The sequence below is a fragment of the Mesoplodon mirus genome (genome assembly GCF_964341445.2).
Source record: "Mesoplodon mirus genome assembly, chromosome: 7".
NCBI lineage: Eukaryota > Metazoa > Chordata > Mammalia > Artiodactyla > Ziphiidae > Mesoplodon > Mesoplodon mirus.
The window spans coordinates 34,710,348-34,723,361 of record NC_138983.1 but is presented as its reverse complement, the minus strand read 5'-3'; the positions used below and the strand labels follow the sequence as shown (position 1 = coordinate 34,723,361).

At 37.2% G+C, this 13,014-nt stretch overlaps 1 protein-coding gene across 4 annotated transcripts in view; it reads left to right on the top strand.

Annotated features, from left to right (window-relative positions):
• Nucleotides 1–274: 274 nt before the first annotated feature.
• The window catches only part of GAS2 (growth arrest specific 2), a 124,756-nt gene continuing 112,016 nt past the window's right edge, over nt 275–13,014 (top strand). For 3 of the 4 annotated variants that reach the window (XM_082626452.1, XM_082626451.1, XM_082626453.1), the window contains exons 1-2: nt 422–508; nt 8,427–8,591. In XM_082626452.1, the coding sequence (XP_082482578.1) occupies nt 8,447–8,591 (145 nt within the window). In that variant the 5' untranslated portion in view covers nt 422–508; nt 8,427–8,446. Of the gene's footprint in view, nt 509–8,426; nt 8,592–13,014 lie in introns of all 4 variants that reach the window. The other variant, XM_082626454.1, reaches the window with a different exon arrangement.

Here is a 13,014-nt window from a genome sequence, read left to right as displayed (position 1 = left end):
GCCACTGACTCTGTTAAAACCTCCGAGTTAAATATGATCCCCTCCCCAGCCCTCTCCCCCGCCCTTTAGGTTAGTGTTTGGGGGACCGGGAGGGGGCCGGAGCTTGGCCCCAAACTCGGAATTGCTGCCAAGGGCTTGTAATACAATCTCTCCCCGTTTGAAGGGTAAATCAGTGTCAATTGCGTTTGCTGTCCACCAGAAAAAGTAAGCATTTTACTTCCGCTCGGTCTATGTGGACTGATGAAATGTAGGAAATCTGTTTCTGGCAGGGGGAAAAAATCTTTTTCCCAAACAGCACCGAGAGGAGCCATCAGAGAAGTATGAAGAGGGGCAGCGCGGCTGGAGCTGCTGCCGCTGCCGCTGCCGCTGCCGCCGGGCTGGTGGGGTGCGGAGAGCGGCTGCCGCAGGACCCGCGCCGGGAGGGGGCCGGCCCCGAGACGCTGCAGGAGCCGAGCCGGGAGCCCCGGTGCCCCTGAGAGCCGCCAGCAGCCCAGCTCCGGACGCGGGGGTGAGCAGGCGGGCGGGCCCCGCTCTCCGCCGCCGTCGCCGCGGCGTGAGCGCTCTGCAGCCCGGCTTGCGGAGTCCCGGCCTCTGCCTCACGGCTGGCGGCAGGGGAGGGGGGCCGTCGTCGCCAGTAACGTCGGGCACGCGGCTGGGAAGGGTGGAGAGCCTCGGACAGCCGGACGGGCTCTGGCGCTCGGTGTGTGGTCACTGCAGTGGGTGACTCTCTGACTCCCTGGAAGCGACCATGTGTTCCTCATCCCTATTGTGGAACAGTCCAAATGACCGCCTCAACGAAGAAACCCGCTGGGGCGGCTCAGCCAACCGGGGACAGGAGTGAGGATTTCTCATTAGCACAACGATTGTAAAGACACACATATGCATTCGTGCAGAAGGGTCTCTGTCTGCATGCTCAGCGTTGTCCCTTATTGAGGAGAGGAAAGCGGAGGGGGGATGGTCTTAATGGATTGATCCTTAGTGCTTTACTTGAGTCAAGGAGGCCGGGAGCGGGGGAAAGAGCGCGACACGCGTGATTTGGGGTGATGCTGTCTTCCACTGATGAGTTTGACAGAGTCGAGCTTTTGCTACGTGAATAAACAAACGCTAGGCTAGCCTATGAATCAACCCCCTTTGGGGCGATTTTTTTTTTTTTTTTTTTGCATGGTATTGTTCTTCTCGTCCAAAGAGCAAGGTTTTGAAATCTGAAATTATTTGGGGAGCACAGGAGCCAACTTGGCTTTGGAGGCATTAACTATTCTGGCAAGATTAAATTCTATCAGCCTAATAAATTGCCATTAGCCTAGTCCAGACATCCGAAGTTTCTACTGTCATGAATAGAGGGGAAGCAAAAGCAGGGGTTAACAGATTCTGTTTTCTACCTTTCAGTACAATTGGGGTGTGGGGGGGGAGCGGGGGGATTGTCCACTTTCCTCCAGTTAACCCTTTTGGAAATCAGAACCTTTCCTCTCTCCCACCTTCTTTACCTTCATCCTCTTACAGTCAAGAGTTTGCAAAACTTTACTGTCTCTCTTGTAAACTCCTCCCTCTCCCCAAGCACCCTCTCCTACAAAGCTAGATCAACTATGGGAGATCTTATGCCCAGGAAATAAGATCTGCATGTGCACAGGAACACCCATTAGGCCTCCTAGTGTTAAATAAAGGCTCAGACAGGTCGGAGGTGCCAGCCAGGCAGAGGAAATCCACCTTTTCTCCTCACCTATCCCCTGAGATTCACAGAGACAAGGCTGAGGAGGCCTCGGGCTCACTGGTTTTCCTCCCCAACATCTTAGCAGTGTGGACACTGATTAACTCCAGCTGGATCTGGTTTGCCCAGCCTGTCTTTGAAATTGATCAATGAGTTCCTTCTCGAGGAATGCTCCCCCCTAACTGTGGAGGAGGAGGTGGTGACTGTGGCAGTCCTCTCCAGCATGGGCATCCTGGTTCTCAGTGCCTAAGACAAGGTAAGGGACAGATATCTGAGGCATGGGACAGGCAGCCTTTGCAATGCACCTTGCAGCTGTAGTACACGGTTCCCTGAGTGGGCTCTGAAAAGGAAAGGTAGCTTGCATTTCAGCCTGTGTGCTACTGAACTTGGGGCTTAGTTCTTCATTTTAGTGTTACACACCATACTTTTGTGATGTGGACTGTGCTTCGCTGGGAAATAAACTCACAAGGCGAAATTTATTTCATCTGGTGCAAAAGGTATTGTGATTGCCACTGAGTGTCCTAGTTATCTTGGTAAGAAATTTTAGTTAAACTTGCAGGTATGGAAGAATGTCAGGTCTTATATTAATCCTAAGTATGTTATGCATAATTTTAGAATTTTGCTTCAAGCCTGCAAGCCTGCTTTATATTTATAGACTTCGGGAGCCTTTGGAAGGCCAAAGTTACCTTGGTTGAAACCAAATAATGAGGCTCTAACAATTTGTTTGCAGAGGGAGTTGTTAAAACTGGAGCTGATGTTAAGGTAATTTTGGTATCTTTGTGGTTTTGATATGGTGGCACAGAGATCCCACTGTTTCTTTTAATTTCTCCTGGATGACTATCAAGATTTTCCACTCAGTGTTTTCTGACTAAAGAAAAGAATTAGAGTAAAGGTAGAAAATATCTCTTGGCAAAAAGAGTAAGACGCTTGTGTAATGCTTCTGTCCTAAATGTTTTCAGAGTCAAATCAGCTGAGTTTTTGCTAATGCTCTCCCCTTACATGAGAGTACATATATATTCAACAGAATGTAGAACTCTGCTAGCTCTCAACTACACTATAGTTATGTAAAACAGAAATCTTTTTATTGCAAACAATACACACGTGGACACACACACAGCAACATCTTCTTATGAATTAAGATTTACTTAATCAACTTAGGTTAAATTTTGATGTAAGTCCTCAAATAGCCTAATCAATTAATGACTTTCAGATGATTTTCTATTCAAATTAAGTTTGAAACTAATCTGGTAGGGGTCCAGAAACCTGAGCTAAATTGTTTGGAAGAATAGTTTAGTATAATTAAAAAAAAAAAAACTAAAAAATCTCTAATGCCAAGAAAATATAAGAAATTAGTTCCCACTCAATCTTAATTCTTTGGTCATGATTTGAGAAGGAATTATTATTGTAGGTATACCATCATTTGGTTCAAGACAAATCATCATGGGGCTGCAAGATAAGAAAGAGATTCCTGGAAGAGAGTTAGCATTCCTTGAGTTTGGGCACCAGGAAGGCTGAGTAGGGTACTTTTAATGACTGACTAACTAGACTTGTTACTTTGGCCAAAACATCTTAGGCTTCCAGTCCCTTATTAATAACCAGAAATTTGGCTGGTAAATCTTCTAAGGTCCATTTGAGTTTAAAGATTTTATTATATAATTAGAAAAACTAGTAACGAGTATCATTTTGCCTTTACACTGAGCGCTTTTTAATTTCTGACAAGTTGCTCCCCTTAGCCAGAAGCGAAGGTCCATTTACAAGATCTAGAATTACCTTTCTGATTACATTTTGGACTTTTATTTTCTGTTCAGATTCTTAGGTTAAGATTTTACATTCATGACATTGGTTGAGAATATATAGCTTTGTAGATATATTATTGGCCAGCCAAAGTGAATCACATAGGCATAAAGAACTCAGAATGGTGAAAGAGCCATCTAGAGCTCTCCTTGGTTGTTAATTCTTTGAGTCTAGCTTGAATGATAACATTTTCTCCTTCCAGATTATGGAAGGGTGTTTGTCTTAAGGTGTTTTTATTTTTTTAATTGTAAAAGACAGTGTTATTGGCCTATAAACTTTGTTTTCTTAGTTGTTTCACACCCATAACACACAAAACTGACTAGACAGAGGGGAGGTCGATGTTCTAAATCAGAACAAAGGTGGCCTTTAGTGAAGGGACCCTTGACTGTGGGTTCATTAGCACTCTGTTTTAAATGGCCACAGTTAGGTGTCTTTGTAGGGGGGGGAAGGGTGTGGTGACATCCTTTCACATTTATTTTGAGAGGCATGGCATTCCCCTTTCTTAATAGCTTATGAGTCTTTGATGCCAAAATGAAGTATAATATGTTACCAAAATTTGTTTTTAAAAACATGTAAACTACCCATCTTGGAGTTCAGCATTTCACTCATCATCCTGGGAGTTTCATCCCTCTCAATATGAAGAAAACTTGGGATTTTCCATTATTTATGGTTTTATTTCATCAATTCTTTATCTGTTTTCATTTCTCCCCCTGCCCTTTGTCTTTTCTTAGTTATCTAGAGTTCTACAAAATATTCCTATTTTTGTTACAGAATTTCTTTTCTTTTTAAAATAAGTCAGTGGAAGCTTTATTTTTGCATATTTCCTATGGTGATGATTTCAATTTAGCTAGTGTTTTTTGAATGTAAGATATATGCCAAATACTGACACAAATATTTCATCTTCACACGTATATGTGAGGTGTTAACCTCCATTATACATACTGGAGAACTCAAGTACAAAGAAAAAGAGTCATATAACTAGGATAGAACAACTACTAAATAGCCAGTTAGTAGAGCCAGTATTTGACCCCAGGACTTCTGATTCCAGCTCTAATATTCTATTAATCATGCTTCTGAGCAGAATGTCATATCAGACAGTAGTGATATAATGTTTATCATTTATTCTTATTTTTCTGTCTTTCTAATTTATTTTCCATGGAATATTGTGATACTTTTTTTATAATATGGCAACAAAGACTAGAGATAAACCAGAAACCATCTTGGTCATAATTGAAGCACACCTCTAGGTGGTGAAAAAGAATACTTTTTCCTCAGAGTCAAAACTATGTCTTCAACTGGGATTCTGGAACAACAGACTAAACAGAATCTTTAAACATGTGATATTTTACTTATGGAGTCATTAATTTTTTCTTCTTCCCCTGGGCTGGTTCAAGTCTCATCATATTCATAATGGTTATTCCAGAATCACTTCTATGGAAAGAAAGAAAAAAATACACACACACACATTCTTTGAAGAATTCTGTATTAAGTTTCTGCATGTTTTTCCCTTTAAGTTTTATTTTTCTGAATTCCAAATCCTGAGGGTTGAGTTATCCATTTTTGGATAGACCCATAAAGCTTGGAGAAGCCATAGTCTGAAGAAGGCATAGAAGCATTTGAATCCTTACTCGTTTTTTCAAAGCGATTGGCTTTGCTTAGTAATTACTGAAGTTACTTATCAAGCTTTTTAAATATTTAGGTTATATGAATTTTAATAGTAACATCTTTCAGTATTTAGATATGTTATACAAAAAAAAGAAGTTTTTCTTTCTCCAAAACCTATTTTTTTTCTTCAAGTCAGTGTATCATTTCATTTCCTGTCTTAAAAGCTACCCCTTGGTATCTCTGGTTGTTTTCGAAAATGTTTGAATGAATTCAAAAGATCAGAAATGACCTTTTTCTTGTAATTTGTTCTTTGTGGCCTAGTTCAACTCATTCAGATGGATTAAACATTTGTCGAAAATTATAAAAGGTTTATAATCCTGTAGTGATCTTTTTATCTGGGTAATATAAATTTATCTGAACTTTGTTCATCACAATTTAATCATTTCACTAGGAAACTGCTTCAACATGGGGTAATTCACACTCCAAATTTTGATCCTGCTAGCTGGGTCCATTTTCATCTTTTCTATTCATATCTCAGCTATATTTAAATCCAAGACCACCATGTAATGACTTTCAGCTAAACCATAGAGTCATGCCAAGTTTGATGGTGATTTAAAATGTGAAAAAAGGATCAGAAGAATTTGGATCAAAATCCTAATTTTTTTCAAAAGGAACTTAAATAGAAGAGTCCCTTAAACAGAAGAGTCCCTATCTATGACAGTGACTTTAGGTGTCTACATATTTGGCATATGTTTCATTGTTTAACTTCTATCGGATGCTAATTACCCACTAAGCCTTCTTTCTCCTACCTTTGCCTCCTGGGAAAATATAACTCTGTTCTTTCTTTTTTTTCACTTTACATATAATTTTGACTATATACAAAGCAGTGTAACAAACATTGCTTAGTTATTGTTTTAACTTAATGATCATCTGTAAATATTAGGAGATAGTTTAAATTACATTTCTGGCAAAATACAGGACAGACTACATGAGAAATAAATGTGCCACTGTCAAGGAAAATAAAAACTTCACTGTTTAGAAGCATTGAGGGGACAGATTGTGTCCCTCTGGCTCACTGAAACTGTTACATGCCATTAGGCTTACTGTAAACTATCCCTTGATGAATTCTTTGCTGGACAATAAGCTTACGAATCTGAGGTGTCTTCTTGCTTTTACAAAGCAAAATAGGACTCTGATGCTTAAATGGAAGTTGCAGAGAACATAATAGGATGTAGGTAAAGTTACTGAACTACCACATCTCACTTTCAGGAAAGTAGCGGGAGATATTGTGTCTTGAGAAGAAAGGCATTTTAGAGGTAACCCTTTTAAGATTTCAATTAGTTATTTAAATGTATGAATCATGTGCTTAAATGTATTATTACTTAAATGTTTGTTTCTGAGGCTAGCTAGCCTGTAGGAATCCTAACCAACTACTGGGAAATGTTTTGTTTTCCTGGGGTTGGACCTATTTTTTAAAGAACTGGGGCAAAAAATGTTTTAGCCTTCTGGTTTAGTCACAGGGTTTGGATAATCTTTAGGACTTTATATGAATAATGTCATGATTAACTGCAAAAAAAAAATAGACAATTGTGATCTTCTGATCCCTGTAATGACAATTTAGTAGCATATGACAAGGTATATTAAAATATTTCACATTTTCACTAGTTATTACTTTAGATGACTAGATATACAGAGATTTATAGAAGGTGTTTTCAAAGAAAACTTACAGTAATTTTTTTCTGCAAAAATTACTTCAAAGCATAATTTCTCTGGAAATTAAATTGTCTGTGCTTTTAAATTATAGATTTATGACACTTTTTAGGTGTTTAATCATGCTCCCAGCAGTCTTTTCTAATGCTACAGCAAAATGTTTGTGAGACTGTCACATTTTACAGTTTTCTGAACACCAATGTCTTATTTTGTTTAAAAGCTGTCTTTAAAAGACAAAAATTAACCTAGGCTAAGAGAATTAGAGTTTGAGATTAATTGGAAAAGAATGTTATGTAACTTTTCAAATGATAAAACTGACAAGGGTATATACAACTTATACTGGTAAACTTAAACTACCATTAGTAATAAATATAGCTGAAAACCCCATTATATCATATAAATCTTACTTTCTGTCATTTGCAAACATTTTCATTTTCATTTCATTCAGTCATAATGCATTTGGTTATTTTATAGTCACTATTTGCATACAGAATGGAGTTCTACACATAAACTTATGAGTTTATTACCTTCCTGCTCCAATATTACATCTATAGTCTTAGGTCCTATAAATAATGCATACAATAGTACTACATTTAAGGCCAAGTATATATATATTCATACATCTTTTCTGCAACCCACATAGAAGACTGTGTTACTCATAGGTTAGTGAAATCATCCCTTACTGTGTAGATATAAGATATGTAATGTAATTACGTCTTTGCTAAACATGAATACAAACAAACCCTAGTATGCAAAACATACGAAATGAGAAGGTACAAAGTATGACAAAAGAAAACCTGTGACGATATTTATTAGAATTACAGTGTAATTTCTGGGTTATAACGTGGTTTCCTGATGACACTATTTTGTAAAATGTGTCATTCTGAAAACAGTAATGGTCTTAGAGTAAAGACCCAAGTTCAAGCCTGACTCTGCCATGATCTAGCTATATGATCTTGGTTGAGTCACCCTTCCTCTTTGGTTTTGTTTTCATTAACTATAAAATAAGAGAAGAGTGGTAGGGACTCTAGAAGGACACACTCCCCCATGTCCCACCCAATTCTCTAAAGTGTAAGTACATGATTACTTGGCCATCTGCAAAGAACCAAGGGCTATGCTTAATCTCATAGGTAATAGTTTTAAGAGTAGTGGTCATATGTTTATAAGAAATTTTGCAAATACTGTCACTTCTAGTATTCAGTCCTAAAATTCTGTGGAAATCGATGGCTTCAAAAATTAACCCAAACAATGGGAGTTTACAATTTGGATACCAAAATTTTAATCAACCACTTTTTATTGTTTTTGAATAAGTAGAATTTCTTTCCTTAGAAACTGTCATTTTTCCAAATATGATGTTTTACACAAGCAGAGAGCTTACTGTTTGATTTTTCTGTTTGACCTTTGACAGCTGCTGCTTCCTACCAAGTAGTTGGTCAAAAGTGACAGGGCCAGTACAAGTAAAGCAAACAGTGTTTCATGGGGGTTTAATAATTAATAACCTGACTTGTCATCCAAACTTCCACAGATCATATTCCTTACTGTGTCATTGGCAGTGAGATTTTAACAAGAGAAGATTGTATAAAAAGCAATTGCTCTTTTGTTTCCAAAACAGGTATTACAAGTGGATAAATAATGTGCACTGCTCTGAACCCAAAGGTACGCAGTGGACCTGGCCTCTCTGATATGCATCAGTATAGCCAGTGGCTGGCCAGCAGACATGAAGCTAATTTGCTACCGATGAAAGAAGATCTGGCCTTGTGGTTAACCAATCTGTTAGGTAAGGTTATAAGATCTCATTTTGTCATCAAAGATAACAGGTTTATTCTCCCTGCTCATGTAGTGTCCTTCTCCTAAGCATATGACACCACTTTAGAAAGAAAGACTTTCATTATTTGCATTTTGCATCTGGGAGACCTGAAGTATATAGAGAATTTAAATGAATTTCCCAATGTCTCTCACATTAACTGTGCTTAGTAATTCCAATATCATGCATTGTAACTGTGTGGTCAAATTGCTCACTTCCATCTACACCCTTGCTGATCGATTTATTTTTACTTTTCTTTCATGCAACTGACCAGTTTGGCCTATTCTTTTGACACTGCACACGGGCCACAGTCTGTGAAATCTGGCTTCTAAAGCTAGATTTCTTTGCCCTACTTTTATAGCACACCTTCTAAAACTGCTGAATACCCAGACTCTGGAACAATAACATCTATCCTTTGTCCAAATGAGCTGACAGGAGTCATCCAACCTTGAACTAAAATTTTTCTTTTCATTACACTTTTGTTTTTAAGTATTCTTCCAAAAGGACGATCTTAGAGAAAAATGCTACCTCATGCTAAGGCTGCCTCTTTTTTTGTTTCTGTTGTGCTGGCATATTCAGAGTATACAATTTCAACCATGTGCAAAGTGGAATCATACATTCAAAAGATCATCATATAAAGCAATGCCTTTTCACTAGTAATTTTTCACAGAGAACAAAATTGTTTTAAGACCTGAAAAAAGGATCCTTATAGAGTTTATAAGATTTGAATATTGAGTAAACATAGAATTGCATGGTGCTTTATCATTTACAGAAAGGATTTCACCAATATTATTTTATCATTGAAAGGATTCCTTCAAGGTAAGTGTTGTTATCGTCACTTTCTAGATGATGAAACTGAAGAGTTTAGTGAAGAGCATAGTGCATCTGTAATTTTAGCAAGGTTTGACAAGGTTTTAGCACATTTTAGCAAGATTTTTCTTTTTGCTCACCATGGCTCTGGATTTTTACATTGCTTTTGCATTTTTTAAGCCTTTACCCTAGAGTTAGATCTTTTCTTTTTCCTTACTGTGTGCACATGCTTTTGACAATTCTATGTAGTCTAACCAGGGCTACCGCATATGGAAACTCAGGTGATGCCCTTTGCAAGGGAGCCCAGTTAAAGGGTAAGAGAAGAAATGCAGAAGGCATCCTTCACATCCATCACTCCCCAGAAAGACCCTTCACTGTGCTATGGAGTGATATCCACCAGAAGGAAGGGCTACCTTTCATTTATACAAGGGAAGAACATTTTTATTTATCTCCATTATACAGAGGATGTCAATTTAGCCTAAACAGTTGGGTTTCCTCCCTCTTTTGTATGTTCACTAATTATTGTTATATTAATATTTTATTAACTTTGAGCTGTTTTCAGATATGGGCTGTCACAGCATGGCAGTATAGAAGTTAAGGCACAGACTTGGAATAAACTGCCTGTGTTTGAACACCAGATGTGCCACTTAACTAGCAATATGATCTTGAGCAAGTTATTTAATCTCTCTGTTCTTTAGTTTCCTCATCTATGAAGTGGTAATGATGGTAGGGTTGCTGTGAGATTAAATAATTAAAATGTGTATACTACTTAGTGCCTGACATATTATAAACTCTATATGTGGTGGTGTTATTCCATTTATATAGTTCAGTGATATGATTAATTTGATTTGGTGAGTAAGTTCATTCATTTATTCAACAAATATTTGGGTGTACATCAGCATAATAATTATTTGAATAAAATGGACTCTGGAATCAGAATGCTTGAATTCAAATCTCAGTTCCATCACTTACTAGCTCTGTGATACTGGGCAAGTATCTGAATGCACTGTGCCTGGGTTTCATCATCTGTGAAATACATATAATACTAGTACCAACCTCATGGGATTGTTGGAGAGTCAAGTAAGATCGTCAGCTTTAGAACAAGGTCTGGCACATAGTAATCAACTAGCTATAGTAAATATACTAGCTATTGTGTTTATTGTGTTTCAGCACAGTCTGCTAAGTGCTAGAGGGTAGAGTGGTGACTAAGAATAGACAGAGTGCCTGTTCTTATAGAGCTTGGAGTAGATTGAACAAGAAATTAATATAAATAAGTGACTGAATAAATCATTAATTGGACTTGGTATAAACACTAAAAGATATAGGTTGCAATAAGAATGTAAAAACAAGGAGGTGGGAATGGGGCAAATGATCAGAGGGCTTGGGGAAATCCTTTTTAAGGTGTCTTATATTTAAAACTGATATCTGAAGAATAATTAATAGCTAGACAAAGTGTGGGAGAAAAGGCTGTGTGGAAAGAATGGCATGTGTGGGATAGGAAGGAGTTTGGCGCCTTAGAAGAACTGAACAAAGGCTAGTGTCAACAGTGTAGATCAAGAGGGGGAGACTTTCATGATATTTGTTGGGGCTAGAGCGTATACTGCTTTGAAGACCATGTTGAGGAGCTTATAATTTATTGCATGCTCGACGAGGAGTCCCTGAGATGTTCCAGGCAGGGGGAAATCATGATTATGAGTATAGCCTGATTACACAGGTGTGTTCCAAAGTCCCATGACTTGTCATCAAAAGCATTTTATTTGGTGAATGTGATCATTTACAAAGTAGCTTGAGCAGTGTGAGCAGCCCAAGACAGCCTCAAAGAATAGAGAGTCAGTGTATGTGTAATGGAAATATCCTTGGACTAAAAGTCAGGAGGCCTGGCTCCTAACTGGTGTCAGGAGACCTGGCTTCTGATTCTGGCTCTCTCACTTGGTAAACTTGCCCAAAGTCACTCAGCTATCTTTTCTGGGCTCAGTGTCCTCAACCATAAAATGAAGGGTTTGGAGTAGATGATCTCTAATGTCCATTCCAGTTCCAAAAGTCTAAGTTTCCAAGAAATCCATCTCTTGAGACCCAGTTTGAAATCATCAATATGTATAAACAAGGAGAAAACAGTTTATATAAATGAATAATCTTTCTTTTAAAGAATAAAAAGGCTAATGTTCTTAATGCCAGTTATTGGTAACACAGAAGCAACTGATGGCTTGTGAAATTTTCTCAGAAAAGAAATCTTAAAAGAATCTCAAAATAAAAAAAAAAAAGAATCTCAAAATATAGTAAAATGTCACTTTCTGTTAACTTGAATTCATAAAAGTAGGTAGATGATAGATTTCAAGTAAATATCCTCATGGTAACTTGGAAAGTAGACCAATATCTTGAGGTTATTTAAAGTGGTAAAACATTCAGAGGTAAGAAAATATGTTATGTACTAGAATGGTGATAATAAGGAAGAGAGAAAAAATGTATGGCTATGTGACAAGATATTTTTACTACACATAATAGATACATTTAGTATTCACGTATTTTAGAAATGGAGTCATTAAAGTAAATTTTAAAATTCTTACTGGTCATTTTGTTGCCTCAGAAATATTTGCAAATTTGTATTATACAGCTCTATTTCAATTCTCCATTCTTATCTACTTGAAGGTTAGAGATATCTTGAAGGTAGTTTCAAAGTTGATCTGGTCTCTAGATAAAGTATCTGAATTTTTTGGTGAGGTGGAAATTCACATACTAAATTAAAGCTTTTAACTAGACTTTGCCATTGTAGTGTGGACCTTACTTGTGGAAAGATTTCCTATTTCTTTCTAGCAATACTTGACTAAAATGTAACTTTTTTTCCTTCTTTGCCTTTCAAAAAAAGTAGTAATGATATTCTAAATTCAGGTATTTCTGGTCCTACATATAAAATGTCAATTGAAAGGTGGAATTTTTTAAAGAACGCTCACTTTACATTCAGGTTTTTTGGAGGATAAAAATTATTTGATAGAGAAGAAAATTATTTCACTGGTTCATAGACCAATATTCACATTCTTGCCAAATATGAAGGCATAATACTGTAATTTTCAAGTACTATATACTTGCTTAATCAGTAACAATAATAGCGCTTTAGATTCCTCAGCATAAAATTAAAGCAGCAATAGCAAATTTGCAATAGCAAATTTTTAGACTAACTAAAATTTATATTTTAGAATATAAAAACTATTTTATAAGTTAACTAGTTGAGTTAAATAAATTGTCATGATGGTTGGGATTTGTTTATGTGGTAGCATACCAGTCTGATTCATGAGAAAATCATCCTGTGATATTTATTGACTACTTACATATCTTTGTAGTCCAAGTATGTTTTCTATTGATAATAGTTGACACTATGGAGTTTTATGACCAACATTCAGAAAAGACAACAAAGAAACCTGAATCAAGAGAATCTTGCCTCTAAAGCATTTCTCTGGACATTGTCCCCTGCTATACATTAAATATACACATTTAATTTTTATTTTAGGCTTTCTGTTTTGTTATTTTTGTTCATGAACTAGCTATTGTCCATTTGTTAATTAACTATGTCCTTAGGACATATTTGAACATC